At 41.8% G+C, this 18,283-nt stretch overlaps 1 protein-coding gene across 2 annotated transcripts in view; it reads right to left on the reverse strand.

The window, feature by feature from the left end:
• The window catches only part of AKAP12 (A-kinase anchoring protein 12), a 95,037-nt gene that overhangs the window by 17,292 nt on the left and 59,462 nt on the right, over positions 1 to 18,283 (reverse strand). Inside the window, exon 1 of one of the 2 annotated variants that reach the window (XM_058534144.1) lies at positions 4,617 to 4,794. The exons of the other annotated variant lie outside the window; for it this stretch is intronic. Within the exon in view, the coding sequence (XP_058390127.1) occupies positions 4,617 to 4,641 (25 nt within the window). The 5' untranslated portion in view covers positions 4,642 to 4,794. Of the gene's footprint in view, positions 1 to 4,616; positions 4,795 to 18,283 lie in introns of those variants that run through there. 2 annotated transcript variants of the gene reach the window in all.

Below are 18,283 nucleotides of genomic sequence, written 5' to 3' on the forward strand. Positions count from 1 at the left end.
GGCTTGTGTCGCCATGTTTCTCCATGTCCACCATTAGTGGAAGCAGCATCATACAAATATTCCTTCTCAAATGAACACTACCACAGCAACTGTGTATTTCTGTTTCCTTTTTCTGGGAAGAGATCTAATCATATGCCTGTGTGAGTGTCAATACCTTGAAAACATGACTTGGAAAAGAAAAGAATGATTAAAAAATGATGTAATTTTCTGAACACGCCCTAGCAGGAGGCTCCGGGGGAAGGTATGGCATATAGATGCAGGCAGGAGACAGCTGGACACGGAGGAAGCTGCTAGTACAGCCTCTTGAAGTTGTCTTATTACAGCAAAGACTTTGGGTAAGCTTTTTGTCTGTCTTCTGTTTTTCTAAGGCAAATGAAAAGCATCCTTAATAAAAAGTGAAATGGTGAAGAAAAAGGACACCCCGTAGTACATACTTTATGGAGTGAACACCTGTCACCATATTTTCATTTTTAAAAGTATGAACTAGTCTCAATTAGATTACAGGAAAACTTATAAGACAGCTTTAATAATAATCTACATGTTTTTTAATATTTTGAACAGCTTTGTTATAACAAGTCCTTTCAAAGTTAAAATAAGTATGGACTGAAGAATAGTCACGATGTCAAATAAATGTGAAATTCTATGACAAGTTGTATCTTTAATGACGTCTCAAGACAGCAAAATTGAAATCATTTCATATATAGAAATCCCACTTTGGCAGAATTGTTAAAGCTTTTCCCATTTGGGTGTTATCTTCTACTAAACTATGTTTATCTCCAGATAATGTCCAGTTAATCCCAATTTATAAAATCAGTCACAAGAGATCTACAACGAGTGTAGGCATATAGACATTTTCCTTGTGAAAATAGCCTAATTCTTCCACCTCCTAAAGTCTCAAAGGGTCAATGATCTCAAAAAGGTTAAAGCTGCTTTGAACATGGATACCCTCCCCCAAGTTCCACAAAATGCAATAATCAGTTTTTTCAAAAGCTGCAAGATTGCCTTTCTTTTCTCACTCTTGCAAAAACTTAGAGATTAAGAGATAAAAGTATAACTTGTTTTCTTTTACTTTAGGTATAAAAGGAAAAAAAAACTTTTAAGGAATGTCATATTATATATCACAAAATTTTAATGTTTTTACCCAAACTTAGCTATTGTATTTCGACGACACAACTATCATTTTTGTTAGAGAAAAAGTGCAATACTGAAAAAAACTACAACACTGATTTTTCTAAATTTAGCCTAACTGAGTGTTCCCCCTTCCCCACGCACATCAGGACTGCTTGCTGCAACATCTGGAGTTGGTTAACGTTCCCCCACGATGTGCAGCCTTGTCTTGGAATTTCTTCAGGAATTCTCTGCATTCTAAATTCGTCCCTTATATCCTACACACCCAACTTGGCTCGTTCTAACGTTCATTAACCACAAAACCTCCAAAGGGAGATGTTTAACTGGGATTAGAACCCAGAGAAGCCAAACCCCGTACAGGAGCTCACAGGTGACGGTCACCATTGCCCCTGGCCTTGACAGTGACATCCAATGGTCCCTATACATCTGGGCAGGTGTGTAAACATGTGGGCACCTCTAGCCAACATTAGCATCCTTTACCCAATGAGAAAGAGGTCCTAACAAGGCGCTCTAGGGCAGCGCCTCTTAGTAGCCGCGGAACACCAAGAGAAACTTCGTTTTCACGATAATAGGGGGGTTAAGCAACCATTCTTTGCAGGATTATTATGGGGAATAATAATGGCCACACAGAATGCGCACTCAGCAGTAGTTATTACTCAGACAGTTGTGAGGATAGGAATTTCATGTCCTATGAGTCTCTTTACAACTAAGCTGCCTGCAAGGCAGCCATAAGGAGGGGTTGGGTTTTTTTTTAATTGTGTAAAATGATTTGCATAAAAAAGTGAGTTATCAATCATCTAGAACTTGCAGGAATGTTGGAGGAGTCTTTTCTTCCCCAGTTGACTTTAAAGATAAAGAATAATGCTGCCCTAATTCCTGATGATAATCCACAGTTAGTCTCAATAATATGTGTGAGTGTTAGGGAAATCAGGAAAGATATTTTCCCAATTCAAAAAGCACTTTTTTTATTTTGCTGGCATGCCATGGATGTGTGTGTCAGGGGAAGAACACCTCTTTCCTCATCATCGTGTCAAATTGCTTATTTTCTAGTTTGTAAACTAAGTTATTGCTACTGTGATGTGAGGGAAAGACTTCAGGAAAGGCAATACTATGGAATGCGAAAAATCTATCATTTCATAATTCATGTTCTGTCGCATACATGTCAGTGGTTTGTGTGTACGGGGCCCGGGGAGGGGATAAAAATGGTTAGTATTAAGTGTTAGCTTTTCCCTACTTTCAGAAACGAAAACTCGTTTCCACAAAAATATCATTAGTCCTGTCTCCTTCCCATTAATTGTAAAATTTAAACACACTCCTCGAAGAACGTAATGCTATTAGAAGAGGACGAGAATAACTTTCTTCCGCGTTATTTAAATCAGCAATCCCAAAGTTAAAGAAACCTTTGATTTTTAATTAATCCTTAATGCCAATTTTCAAACCGTTGCTTTTCAAGATTCTAACCAACTACTTAAAGACTATTGACTGTAAATCTTCCTTATCAGGGTAACTTGCAGAGGAAAAAAAAACAACACAGGCGAAGCTTTTATTTTTCACTTCTTCCACTAAGAAATGTTTGTTTGCTGTTAAACTTCGAGTTAAGGTCTCCTGTGCATTTTCTTACTACCAGGAAAAAGTACCAAATTTTGCTACAACCTCCTAAACCCAGAAAGCAGCAGATCCAATTACTTGAAATTGCCTTAAAAATTAGACAGTCTTTTCCTGTATCTGTTCATTTATCATTCCATTGGGATTATCTGAACTGATTTTTTAAAGCCCCCTTAAGTACCCGAAGTTTAACTCTTAATTACTGATAAAAAGGACCACCTTCCTTTCTCACAAAAAAACTCAGCACGTGATAAACTAATCAAATAATGTGCTATGGATCATGCTGCATACAAAAAGCACCCAGAAAAGAGTTAGGATCATGGAAGCCCCACCCCTTCTGACACCCCACAGACCACACTCCCAGGCCGGCTTTCTCGGGATGGGGCATTTGTATGTTTCATTCACGGAAAAATCAACCATCTGGAAAAAATGGAGAATTTTGTTTTTTAATTTTTTTATTTTGTAGAGTCTAATAATAACTTCTAGGTATCGTGAATTTTCGTGCTAGGTAAATGGTAGAAAGGCTCGTCAAATTAACTTGGGAAAGGAATTTTAAGGAAATCTCAACGTAAACAAGCTAATCTATAGGAAGTGTGAGATATTTTTAGTTTTGCTCAACTTTCACATTCATTTAAAATTCCAAAGGACAAGGCTTTGCCAAAGCAATTATGTTGAGAAAAATTTTAAGTCCTACAAATTCTATACTGTGCTTTTAAGAAAAATGTACATTTGGCGAGCAATGATCTCAAATATTTAGAAAAGAACTGGTTTTATAAATCTAAATTAGCAAATGGAGTTTAGTTTTCTTTTTTTTTTGTTTTTTCTTTTTGTCAGGAAGATCAGCCCTGAGCTAACATCCACGCCAATCTTCCTCTTTTCGCTGAGGAAGACCAGCCCTGAGCTAACATCTATTGCAGATCCTCCTCCTTTTTTTCCCCTTTTTCTCCCCAAAGCCCCAGTAGATAGTTGTATGTCATAGTTGCACATCCTTCTAGTTGCTGTATGTGGGACGCCACCTCAGCATGGCCGGACAAGCAGTGCGTTGGTTCGCGCCCGGGATCCGAACCCCGGCCTCCAGTAGCGGAGAGTGCGCCGAGTTTAATTTTCTTGATGGGGGAAAGGCAGAGAGAGGAGGAGAAAGGTAGGTTCTTAAGGAGTCAGGCTATGGCACAATTGCATAGAACAATACAATACCAAGTTAGCAGAGCCATAAGTGCATCCTGAGTTTGATATATGTAACATTTGCTAGAGGGAGGTATTAAATATTACAATTCATACTCACAGCCAGACTTGTAAAAAGCAAGCTTACAAAACATACATTTTTTCTATTCATTGCCCAAATGCTGTTGCCTGCTAGCCACCAGTTTTATAGTAACTATGGCTTTATTAAAACCACCACTTAAACCTGGGCTAAAAGTTGAGTCCCCTAAATCGCCTGCATTAAGTGGACCTGCGTTGAAAGTTCCTAATAAGCAAGTCAAAATGCCCAATATTGCAATTTCTCAAAAACAGGAATTTACTTTTTTTAGGACTACAGTAAGTGGTTAGGCTGGCTTTCACAATCATTTTCAAATTCACCCCAATCCAACATGCACCTCCTTAGCTGTTCCTCTCCCCCAGGGTTTGAAAGGATACAAACCCTAACAAAATATATTCAAGGTCTCCCCTAGGCACAGTGGAGAAGATTCCTGCATGGGCAAAAAGAAAACTTTAAGTTTGTTTGGTTCTTCCTGAGCCAAAGAGAGAATGCTCTGGCCATCACTCTTCCCAGCCACTGACCTGGAGGCCCCCCCACCCCCCATCCAAATGCAGGTTGGAGAGAACAAAGCAGATCCTCCACCTGGCGCCCAGGCAGAACACCGGCGACCTGGCTTCCGCCTTACCTGTGATAGTAATGATCCCCAGCATATTGACCAGCACACCTCCAGATGAGAAGAACAGCCGGCCCCTGCCCTCCTTTGGCAGTTGGCTGGAGCAGGACGGGGTCTTGCCAACCCCTCGCAATCTTGCTGCGATCAGAAAGAACTAAGCGCCAAGCCACCCTCAAGAGGATTAGGGAGAACCGGGGGTGCCTTCAGAGCTGCAGCAAAAGGCTGACAGAGGATGCGTTTCCTCGGCTAATTATAGGAGGACCCACCCCCGCCCACCCTCCCAGGGCCGGGCTGGGGTCCGGCCCCGCCCTCGCTGCGCTCCAGGACTTGGCAGAGCGCTCTGGAGTCCTGTGTTTCATTTTAAAGGAGAGGAGCCCTCCCTGTAGCTGGTCTCTGTTAGTGGTCACTAAGGCTCTGCAGAGACCCAGGGAGGGTTTAAAAGTTGCTGGGATGAATAAGACCAGAGTCAGCAGCATTTTATCTAAACCATGACTTCATTCCTGGCACCGACTTACTTCTGTATCTCAGCTTTTAATATTCCTTAAAGGAAACAACAGCACAGATATTAAATTCTACTGCCTTTTTTTTATACTGTGATCTGTATCCTTATGTTTGTTTAAAGGCTGATGAAGTGCAAAACACTGTTCCCTTTTTAGCACCTACAGTATTTTATATTTTCACATCTGTTTTGCACACACGGTGCACTGATCTGAGGGTTGTCCTGTTTCCTGAACTCTTTGAGAAGGGCTGTCACAAGGCGAATGTTGTGTCTTTTATGATCAAGGCAACTTTTAAAAACCCCAAATATTTGAGCATTAGATCTGTTGGGTTTCTTTTTTTATGGTAGAAATTAGCTAAAAATTAGGATCAAACTATGCCATGTTCCAATATACAGACACCATCACACCTCTAATATCTAAGCACACGACATCAACGTCAGTCAGAACTTATGTTAAAAATTCAGAAAATTTCAGACAGCCCTAAATTCTGAAATTCTTTTCACGGAAACTTCAGATTTGTTCTCTATGAAGACAGAAGATAAGTGATAAACGAGTTGGTGTGTTCCTACGATTTGTCAATTTCCTGTTTCATCCCCTTCCTATTTATCACTTCATGCTTTGCCTGTCTGACCCCACACGAGCTCTTTCCCTAAGCAAACAAAAGAAAGCTTTTACTATTGCTCTTTTCTTCAGACTGTGAAAATCTTGTTCATTACTTCTTGGGGGCAGGGAGGAGGGTGGGGGCACAGTACAGAGAAGAGTGAAGGAAAAGAGAGTTATCAAGAAAAAGCTGATAACGTGTAAACTTCAGGTGTACATTATTATATTTCACAGTTTCTATACAGACTGCATCGTGTTCACCACCAACAGTCTAGTTTTTATCCGTCACCAGACATATGTGCCCCTTTATCCCTTTCGCCCTCCCACCTCCTGTTATAAGCCAATATGACCTCAATAAAATAATAAAAATAAAGAAAAGAAAGAAAAGAGCTGAGCACAGGCGAGCTGGCGGGCTGGCGTGGCACGTAGTTGCTCCTTGTGGCCACTAGGGGGCGCGACGCACCACAGTCAGGCCCAGACTGAGCGGAGTTAAGGTGGGGGCGTTGCCCGCAACCAGACTTTGTTACAAAAAGCAGCTCCAGCCTCGCCATAGACCGGGTTTTCCCCTTATATTCAGGGAAACACCCGGCCTCATGGTAAGTGCACGTGGGAACAGGGAGTGATGCGCCTTGTCCTGACGCCTGGGAGCTGATTCCCAGAGCGAGCCACTTAGCTCCCTGACCTTTTATCTTCCCTAGAGGAGTCTTAACGTTGCTTCACCAATTGCTTCAGTTATAATGAGAGTCCGCTGTGTGTGAAATGCTGCGGGTGCTAATGGTCCCTCCGCAGTCCACACAGCTAAGGGGTCAGGGCGACTCTGCATTCCTCTCCGCCCCCACCTATGGCCCCAGCCCCAGCCCTGGAGGGTCCCAGCTCTGCAGATCATGGATAAAGCCCCCTCTGGAGGCTGCACTGGTGGTCTGCATTAAATGAGTGGTCTACAGCCTTGCCAAGCATGCCGATGAGCCCAGACACGGCGCCCCTTCCCCAGAGGTGTCCCAGGAGCCCGGGCTACCTCGGGGACCTGAAGGCTCAGTTCTGCATCACTCCTCAGCACCAGCTGCTGGGGACAGCACAGGGCCGTCCTCTGGTGCCACCTGCGATGTACACATGCTCAACCTACGGGTGCATCTGTTGATTCTGACCTTGCTTAGCTGTGCCACCCGCTCCTTTCCTTCCTATAACTCGAAATTCTAAAAATAGGACAAGCAACGGCTGTTGCCCTGAGCTGCATAGGAAGAAACTTCACTAGTTATACATTTAAAGCCCCAACAACATTTAAAAAAGGTACATGTATTGCCGTTCAGTTTTTGTCACTCAAACTTCTTATTTCTTTTTATGGCGTCCGTAAAGACACTAACAGCTTTGATATCCTTAAAGAGGCAGTTAAAACCACGAGGCAGAGCAGTAGATCATGTGGCAAGTTGTTGACTCTCTTAGCAGACAGTTCTGCTTTGATCTCGACCTCTGAGAGGCATGGAGGACTGGGTGTGGAGCACAGCGGCCCGTAAGCCTCTGTGTGTCTGGATTTACAAAGAAAAGTCATCCATCAGGATCAAAGCAGGAGCCAAGATCCGACCTCTGGTCAGCGTACAATGCAGGCAACTTTCTCTTGTTATCACTTCTATTCCCAGTTTGTTTGTTTTTGTTAAATCAGAATTTTTAGATGAAGACATCACCCCCCAAAGCAAAAATTATGGGAAAATGTTTACCATATCATAAATGGGTGGATGGGCAGAAAAAGTGTTTTCCCAAATCTTCAAGGTTCATTCAACAATGATTTACCAAGTTCTTGCTCCGTGGTAATTATGCTAAGCACCCAAGGATACAAGTGGATGTGGTCCTTGGCCTCAGGGAGCTGTCTTGGGTGGCAGACACATCCAAGGGAGAAGTGGGCAGGCTCTGGCGTAGCTCACTTCAGATACATCTGAGATAGCCTCTGAGAGGATGGGGGGCAGAAGGGGACAGCCCTACGTGGGCACAGGGGAAGGCCGTCCACGCATAGGGACCAGCATGGGCAAAGGCATCAAGAACATGACATTTAGGGAATCATGAGTGTTTCTTACAGCCACAAGCTCAGAGTCTACTTGGGGAGACCAGAGAGGGGAAAGGAGGCATAGAGGATAACTAGAAATAAGACTAGAAATATTACATGTGAAACCAGATTATGAAGGGTTTTGAATGACATGTTAAGAACTTCATAACAAATAACCCAATTAAAAAATGCGCAAAGGATCTGAGTGGACATTTCTCTAAAGTAGATACACAAATGCCCAATGGGCACATGAAAAGATGCTCAGCATCATTAGCCATTAGGAAAATGCAAATCAAAACCACAATGAGGGCCCGGCCCCGTGGCATAGCGGTTAAGTGCGCGCATTCCGCTGCTGGCGGCCCGGGGTTCGGATCCCAGGCACGCACCGACGCACCGCTCGTCAAGCCATGACCTGTGGCGGCGTCCCATATAAAGTGGAGGAAGATGGGCATGGATGTTAGCTCAGGGCCAGTCTTCTTCAGCAAAAAGAGGAGGATTGGCAGATGTTAGCTCAGGGCTGATCTTCCTCACACACACACAAAAAAAGCCACAATGAGATACCAATTCACATCCACTAGGATGACTGTAATCAAAAAGACAGACAGTAACAAGGAATGGAGAAATTGGAACCCTCATACATTGGTGGTGGGAGCGTAAAATAGAGCAGTTGCTTCGGAAAACAGTCTGGAAGCTCCTCCAAATCTTAAACAAAGATTTACCATATCACCCAGCAATTCTCCTCCTAGATACAGACCCAAGAGAAATGAAAACCTATATCCACACAAAAACTCGTAGAGGAATATTGACAGCAGCGTTACTCACAGTAGCCAAAAAGCAGAAGGCCATCTATACACTGGGATATCACTCAGTATTAAAACGAAGTATTTATACATGCTATAATATGGATGCATATCGAAAAAGTTTTGCTAAGGGAAGAAGCTAGTCACAAAAGAGCACATACTGACATATTGTTTAATCCCATTTATATGAAATGTTCAGAATAGGCAAATCTTTTTTCTTAGGATTGCTTTAGCTATTCGGGGTCTTTTGTTGCCCCATATAAATTTTAGTATTCTTTTTTCTATTTCCGTGAAGAATGTCATTGGAATTCTGACTGGGATTGCATTGAATCTGTAGATTGCTTTAGGTAATATAGACATTTTAACTATGTTTATTCTTCCAATCCACGTGCATGGGATATCTTTCCATTTCTTTATGTCATCATCGATTTCTTTCAATAATGTCTTGTAGTTCTCATTGTATAGGTCATTCACCTCCTTATTAAGATTTATTCCTAGGTATTTTATTCTTTTTGATGCCATTGTAAATGGTATTATCTTTTTGAGCTCTCCTTCTGTTAGTTCATTATTAGCATACAGAAATGCAACTGATTTTTGTAGATTGATTTTGTACCCTGCAACTTGGCTGTAGTTGTTGATTATTTCTAATAGTTTTCCAACGGATTCTTTAGGGTTTTCTATATATAAAATCATGTCATCTGCAAATAGTGAGAGTTTCACTTCTTCGTTACCTCAGAATAGGCAAATCTATAGAGACATAAAACAGATTACTGGTTACCTAGAACTGGGGTGTGGGGGTGGGGGAAGGGAGCGACTGCTAACAGGTTTGGGGGGGTGGTCTTTACGGGGGACAAAAATGTTCTTAAATTGATTGTGGTGGGCCTGGCCTGCTGGCGTAGTGATTAAGTTCGCGTGCTCCACTTCAGTGGCCTGGGGTTTGCAGGTTCGGATCCCAGGCTCAGACCTACACACCGCTTACCAAGCCATGCTGTGGTGGCGTCCCACATATAAAAAAGCAGAGGAAGATGGGCAAGGATGTTAGCCCAGGGCCAACCTTCCTCAGCAAAAAGAGGAGGATTGGCAACAGAGGTTAGCTCAGGGCTAATCTTTCTCACCAAAAAAATAAATAAATAAAAATAGATTGATTGTGGTGATGGTTCTACAACTCTGACTATATTAAAAACCACTGAAATGTATACTTTGGGTCAATTGCACGGTATGTGAATTATATCTCATTAAAGCTTTTTTAAAAAAATAATTTTGTGAGTTCTGAAGGCTGCAGGGAACCAATGGAGGTTTTGGAGCTGAGTTATTGGCACATAATTTGAACTTGGTTTAGATAAAGATAACTGGGAAATAATGACAAGGAGGAAGATACTCTAGAAATAAAATAGATGGAAACCGTGGTGATCCAGGTGAGGAAGGAATGGAAAGTTCCATCCCCCACTAACCGAGAGATGCCTGCAGGGCCGAGGGAAGGCAGCCGAAGGCGTGCAAATTGATGAGATCATCTGAATGGGGTGATGTGTGTGAACTAAGAAACACAATGATGCACGCCTGAAATTTTATGTTATAAACCACTGCTACCTCAAACAAATTCACTGAAAAAAAGGTCTGGAACCCTGAGGAAGAGGAATCTGAAAAAGGATTCTGAGGATAGAGAGAGATTAGAGGCAATCAAGGAGAAGGCAGCATCAGAAGGCAAAGGTGGAGAGGATTAAGATGGCAACGGTGGTCAACAGTCTGGGGACACAGGACGAGGACTAGAGAGGCCTCGCGGTCTGGGGAGGCCAGCACTAGTAGACAACAGCTGCAGTAAAGATGGGTCCTTCAGTCTCTTTCCTGAAAGGGAGGCGACAGGTGCCAGTACACCAGAATTAGCACCCACACTAGGTTCATTAACTCCCTCCAAGGAGGCTTTAGTATTTGACCCAAATATGAGAATCGGGGAACTGGAGAAATGGACTCACCCACCTAACCCAGCCCTCCCCATCCCCTCTCCTTTCCTTTTCTTTTCAACCTGGCGTTACACTTGGAGGGAAATAAACCAGAACCCAGTGAGGTCTCTTTTCTTCTGGCTGGAAAAGACAGCATCTGTGCCAGTGTTACTCCTTCAAAATGCTTCAAAGACAATCTAAGGTTGAATTAAGAGCTGCTGCAAACTGGGTAACTGAAAGAGGAGATGAATATATACACTGAATCTAAAGGACATTAGCAAGTTATAGACAAGACGGGCAGGTTCTCCTGGGCTGGGTGTATTTTCAGGTCTCTGCCTCTCCTGCTAGGAAAACAAAGACCGGCTAATTGAATTTTATGGTCCAGCTGAATTGGACATGTTTATATAGACATGGTTAGTTCGATTCAAAATCCTCAAGACAAATAATCTGAAGGCTAGTTCCTCAAAGGGACTGTTTGAAAATAATAGCTAACAGAAAAGCTAAGGAGGACTTAAAAATCACTTAACAAGACAATTTACCAAAAAAAAAAAAAAAAAAAAGCTAAGGGAAATTAAATATTAAAAAACTCAATCCAAAATAAAAGTGATGTAAAATATTATTTTTCTCCTCATGAAGTTCACATATTTTTATATTCTTTGAATTGGGGATTCTACTTTTATAAAATATATACCAAAACGAGAGGTATAGATTTATGTATGAAAACGTTTACTGCTTGGGATGTATAATATTTAAATATTTAGAAAGGAAGGAAATCCTGACACATGTATGATTTCATTTATAGGAGGTGCCTAGAGTAGTCAAATTCAGAGACAGAGAGTAGAAGAGGGGGTGCAGTGACTGGGGGGAGGGGGAAAGGGAATTGTTATTTAATGACTTTCAGTTTTACACCATCTGGAGATGGATGGTGGTGATGATTACACAGTGTGACTGTACTTAATGTCACTGATCTGTACACTTACAAATGGTTAAGATGGTAAATTTTATGTTATGTGTATTTTTCCATAATTTTAAAAAATGTATTTAAAACAAAAAAAGGATTCCACCCCCCCAACCCAGGTTTCCTCTTCCACACTCTATAGCCAGGCACTCTTCACTCACCTGTCCCAGGAGATGACAGGAGGTTTATATTATATATTCATAATTATATCATATATAAACAGGGTTACACTGAGTCTCTAGGCAAGGGGAGTGGGGGAAGGGAAGGCACAGGCACACCCGAGGACACTGTCATGAAACACACGTTGAGTTTATGCACCCCACTCCCAGACTCCCTCCCTCCCTAGGCTCCAGGATGCCGGGAGTCAGACATATACACTCCAGGAAGAAAGTCTTCTTGGGGGAATTTGACCAGCGAGGGAAAAGAGATGTTGAAATCAACCAGATCTGCCTCCAAGGACGGCCATCATTGCCCCAGCACACACAGCTTCCAATCAATTTTTGAATATGACAGAATAGCCCCCACATTAGACATGTAACAAAAACCTCAACTATGAAGCACGCACACACAAAAAACCCAAAAAAACAATTTGGAAGAGACAGAGGCTATGTAGAGAAATAAACTTTTAATGAAATCCTCAGAGAGATCAAAGATATTGCAGCCAAGAACAAATAGGATACTTCAAAAGGGAATATTTAGAACAAAAAATCAGTTCTTAGAAATTAAAATATAGTAATAATATGAAACCTAGCCTTGAGAACGTTTTCCCAGAATACAGAGCCAAATACTAAGAGATAAAAAATAGAGGAAAAAAAGAGTTTTAATTAGGACCATTCTAGAAGTTCTAAAATCTAAATAATAGTAATTCCAAAAAGAGAAGAAAAAGAGGAAAATGGAAGAAGTAATTTCCCAGAAATGAAGAGCATGAGTTTCTAGACTGAAAGAGGTCATGAGAACCAAGCCTGTTGAATAAATGGATTCACATGGAGATCCATCATTGTAAGATCTTCAGAAGACCGAGGACAAAAAGGACTCTCTGAGCTATGCGAGGGATTAAGAATCGGAACAGCATCAGATTCCAACAGTCATGCATTTATCAAGATGACAGTGATGGAATCTGAATGTGTTTGAACACTGAAATTAACACAACTGGGGACCGTTTAGGGCCAAGATTTGACAAGCAGGAGGAAAACGTCGCCCTTCAGTAACAAGTTCCTTCACTGAGCTTACACAGTGAGGCCACGGAGCCTGAGGTGAACCACGCGGGCTCTGCAGGAGGATGCTGAGTACCAGCGCCGGCTCTGCTGAGACCATTCTGCTGGAGACTATGCGTCCTCCACTTTAATTATTTGGAAAGTGGGAATTCTCTTATTCTTATCTCTAACTACTGTATCATGTAAGGCTGTATGTTTATGACCATGTTGAGTTAAGTACCAAAAGGGTGACTGATGATTCCAGCATTAGAAATATGTATGAGGGGCCGGCCCGGTGGCATGGTTAAGTTCGCGTGCTCCTCTTCGGCGGCCCGGGGTTCACCGGTTTGGATCCCAGATGCGGACCGCTCATCAAGCCATGCTGTGGTGGCGTCCCATATACAAAATAGAGGAAGACTGGCACAGATGTTAGCTCAGGGCCAATCTTCCTCACCACAGAACAGGAAAAAGAAATACGTATCAACATATATTGACATTTTCTTCATTCAATCTGGCTTTAGAGCATCTAGCAACATCCTTGATAAGGGGACTCCCTTATATGTACTTCTGTATCAATTTACTTATCTCCTCTAATCAGTTCTTTCAGTACATAATACTTGGCTGAAAGTGAACTAAGTTATGTTTTAAAGAGTTTGAGAAATAAACTATCCTTAAAAAGTGGGAATACTGAAATTGAAAACCAGTTATGTCTGGCAAGCTTCCATCCAGCACATTCATATTTGAAACATATATGTAAGCCCTGGCATTTTTCTTTTAATGTGAGACAGCTTATTTTCTCTGGAGATGTTTTGCCTGGAGAAGAAAAGATTAAAGGAAAGACATGACAAATGTTTTCAAATACCTAGAGGGCTACAGTGTGGAAAAAGGAGATGAGTTTGTTCTAGGTGGTTCCAGAAGGCAGCGCTGGGAACAGAGGAGAGCAGCTGCAGGCAGGCATATTTTCACTCAGTGGAATAACCGGCTTCCTTTTATGGAGAAACTCCCCAGGCCTCCCCCAGTGTTTAAGCAGAAGAGCCTCCCGCGTGGGGGCAGGAGCCTGGTTTAGACAGCCTCCAAGTTCCCTTCCACTAAGGCTTCTTGGTCCCAAACCTGACTTTCCAGTTGGTCAATCATGAAGGCAGGTGTTATGGGCTGAACTGTGTCCCCTCCAAATTCACATGTTGAAGCCCTAACGCCCAGCACATCCAAATGTAACTGTATTTGGAGAGAGAGCTTTCACAGAGGTGATTAAGTTAAAATGAGACCCTTAGGGTGGCCCGCATCCAATCGGACTCGTGTCCTCATAAAAAGGAGATGAGGGCACACAGAGACACCAGGGGTGCGGACATGGGGACACAGCGAGAAGGCAGCCATCTGCAAGCCAAGGAGAGGCCTCAGAGAAAACAAACCTGATGACACCTTGATCTTGGAATTCCCAGCCTCCAGAACTGATAAATTTCTGTGGTTTAAGCCACCCAGTCTGTGATATTTTATTATGGCAGCCCGAGCAAACTGATACAGCAGGATAACCACCTTGTGCTCGGTGTCCGTCTACATACCTCGTGTCCCTATTAAGACACATTAAAGCAACCAGTTCATTCAATCGATTACATCTAGCATATATCGCTTTTCACTAAAATAACTAATGCATGCATTAACGCTGGGGGTCAGAGGCAGACTACTAGATAACCCACTGTACTGACACCTCATTACAAAAGCAGTTTGTAAAAATTCCAAGTATGGTACTCAGGAATAGGACTCAAATGATAGGCTTAAAAGTTGTAGAATTTAAGCCCAAAGAATGTATCTTCTGGAAGTTATCAGAGCATCCTTTCATATCATATGGAGATGGTGTGCTCTAGAACATCTCATTGCCAGAACCGTTTGGGGGTTGCTATATTTAGTGAGACTGGAGTTGTTTCAAGGATGAGTCAGTTTTTGGGAAAACACCTAGAGGATTTTCATTAAATAAATAAAATGGCTAAAATAATTTAATGTGTCCGTTAGTGGCTTAGTCACAACTGGAGAACCGTTAATTGTGGACCAGCTCAGTCCCTCCAAGAGAAAGGGTCTGAATCTTGAGGTATTACTTGGACAAGCCTATAGGCCATCCCATCTATGTTCCTCCTCCACTGGACCAGAACATCAACCCTAGTCACGAGCGGACTGGACGACAGCCATTTATAGGTAAGTCTTTGTAGTAATTGAAGATTGACTGACAGTCTTCAGGACAAGTAGATAAGGCATTTATCAACATCTCTCATCCATCCTGGGTCACAACCAATCCCTATTACATAATTCGATCTTCTCCCATTTACGGGGAGAGAGATGTTACTCTGTAGCCACATGTATGAGGCTACTTCTCTTTCTTTTATACTTAAATGATTATATATCGAGACATTCTTAAATAAATTTTCCCCTCTTGAACTTTTTGTTCATTTAATTAAAACTTCAAATCTAGAAGATGGCATTTCAGATCAGACTAAAAGAAAGAGCATAAAAATGTTTTTATAAAAAGGCATAGTGAAATTACTAAGTAGATGCCTACCTGCCCAAGGTCACTTGGGTGTCTTTAATGGCCAAGCCATCATTTGGATTTCAATGCCTATATTACTAGCAATTCTGATGTTACTCAATCATAGAATTTGAGAGATGGATGAGGATGTTCAATTTACAGATGAAAACTGATGGTCAATAAGATAAAGGAGTGTGTTCAAGGCCCCACAGAAAAACAGCAAAGTAGCCTTACCTGTGTTTTAGTTCCCTGGAGTGAACTGATTATAAAGGGGAGGGAAGATGAACATAAGTCTTACTCCTTATTCCGACCCCTCCACCCCCCCATTTTTCAAGTTCAAAGGAAAAAATAAAGGTTCATTGTACTGTCAGACTTGAATACAGTTCAGAGGAAAAAGGTCTTCTCTGTACACTTGGCTGTTAATTACTAAAAAATAAATCTGTGTTTCTTTAAAGATGAAAGGAGCAGAGTATGTGGACCAGAAACTTGTCAATGATAAGTAATTTCAGAGAGGCACGCTAAAAATACTGCTACGGAGCAGAGGAGGGAATTAAAACCAGTTCCCAGAAACTGCATACTATAGTACTTTTGCCTGAGTTCAAGGCCTATTTTCTGAGTGTTCTCCCTAGTTTTCAAAACATTACACAACAGGATACAGCTTCAGAAAATGTCATGCAATAATACTGTGTTCAAAATACCAAACCATTGGGGGCGGGACCCCTCTCTTGTTTCTATTGAGCACTCATATTTAATAGCGTCACTAGGAGTCCTCACTGAATCATGAGCAGCTCAGGATCTGATTTCATATTTGCAGACAACACCCAGATAACCAAGAGTAAGCACCTGAGAGAATCCAGCACGGTGGATGAGAAGTATCTAGCTTTGTTGGTGCTGATGCTACCAAGGAAAGGGAGCCTTGGATGAATCCGTTAAGCTGCAGTATTTAACTCTGCAGGAAATGAGTTGATATAATGAATGAAAAGCTAACAGATCCTTCTCTCCCATATGGGTAAAAATGTAATATTGTTAACTCTAACTTAAAACTGGGTCTTCGTTTATTCAAATATTTGTTGAGCACTTACTCTGTGTCACATGCTGGTCTAGGCTCGGGGAATTCTGTACCGAACCGTATAGACCCCTCTCCTTCGTCCCAAGAAATCTCTGCCCTCGTGGTTCTTATATTTTAGCAGAGGTAGGGGTAGGAAACTAGGCATATCAAACGCAAGATGTTGACAGCTGATGTGGAGAGAAATCAAGGAGGAATGGAGGGCAGTAATTTGGGTGACAGGTATGTCTTCAGGGGCATATGAACAAGGTACCGATTACATCACAAATTGAAATAGAAAAGGGATTGAATCATAAAAACCTTCCCAGTTGAGAAGGCAGCCTCTCACAGAAAAACAAGTATTTGCGGGGGGAGTCATCTTTTAACAGAGACCTGGAACAGCTCAGGGTACTCACTATCCAGGTAAAGATATTAAATGATCAAAAAGCAAAGACGAACTACTTGTAAGTCCAGAATGGATTTTCTGTAAGGTAAGAAGACCCGAGGGGAGGGCGGCTGTGATCATGTGGCAGTAACCTTTCGGCCTTTCCATATCCCAAAGGCACTATACACCAGGAGCTGGTGGGTTCACACAGCAAATTGAACAAAAACAAAGACAGTGGTGACATTAAGCACCATTAGAAAAATGAAATTCTCCACAGTGTTGCAAATTAAGCTTCTAGATAACCGAGCAATGGATGGTCCATTTTTGTTACTGTATCTGGGGGGAAATCTCCAGATGTAGAGAAGTGGAATCCTGTGAGATCTAAGAAACACACTCTCTAAAAGAGTTCTGCTTCAAGCAATAATATTTGAATAATATTCTGATCACATAACAAAGCCTATATTCCACTGCTTAGCCAGCTAACACTTTTAGTGCCGTCGGCCCCAGAGTGCAAATGCCAAGGGCAGAGCACCCAACTGACGCTCCACTGCTCACTCTGAGTATGCACATAGTATAAAGCATATGCAAACAAAAATCTGGGGACAGCCCCGTGGCACAGTGGTTAAGTTTGGCCCATTCCCCTTCGGCGGCCTGAGTTCGAAGGCCCAAATCTCGGGCACGGACCTACACCACGCGTCAGCCACGCTGTGGTGGCGACACACATATAAAGTGGAGGAAGACTGGCACAGATGTTCGCTCAGGGCTAATCTTCCTCAGCAAAAAAAAAAAAAAAAAAAAAAAATTAAAAACCAAGGAGAAGACCACAACTGTTTCCTCACACAAATGTGACCCTCGAAGGATGGAGAAAGCATGGCACATGCACATGCTTTGCAATGTTTGCTGGGGCTACTCTGCAGAAAGGCAAATCTCAAAGAAGAAAACAGAAAGAACTGCCTTGTAAACGATAAATTCAAGTGTATTAAGATCTGAGACATCACTTGATGACTTGCATATGGCAATGAGTTGAGTAGGCACTTTAACAAACAAATACGTTATTATCAAAATAAAGAAGGTCTTCTTTTATAATATTGAATTTTCCCATCTGTTTGGAAAAAAGAATAGGCTGCACAACAGATACTAAGACTGAATTTTTTAAAAACCTGACAGTTCTAATTTCCAAAAGTTTTAAATCTGAAATTGGACCAGGACCAAAATGTTTTAAAAATCACTCTTGTTCAGGCATTAACTCATGGAAACCCATGTAAGCCATAGACTATAGAACAAATGACAATTTGGGGCGGGAGGGGTCTTTTTTTTTTTTAATCTTTTCGGCAGACGCAGATCTTCCAGAAATCTAACGGCACTTGTGCAGCCTCTATGAATGCTGAGAGTGGCATGGCATGATAGAACTTTCTAGATGGGAAAGGGCTACACTTCTATAAGCAGTTTTGATAAATGATAAATCACTTAAGAATTCAGAAGAAAGGGACTAAATCTCCAAAGCTAAAGTAATTTGTTGTGAATTCTTTTTTTCTATTTTAATAAATATTTGTTTTCATCCTGGATTGTGTACTCTCTAAAAGATGACTCCCGAAATTATGTAATCTTCAAGACTCCTCCAAAACATATATGTATGCTGCATAGTTTAGAAAATATTTAGTAGTCAGTTCCCTTTTTCTATCATTTAAAGAAAATTTCCAAGGAAACAGGA

The sequence above is a fragment of the Diceros bicornis genome, chromosome 39 (assembly GCF_020826845.1).
Source record: "Diceros bicornis minor isolate mBicDic1 chromosome 39, mDicBic1.mat.cur, whole genome shotgun sequence".
Taxonomy (NCBI): Eukaryota; Metazoa; Chordata; class Mammalia; order Perissodactyla; family Rhinocerotidae; genus Diceros; species Diceros bicornis.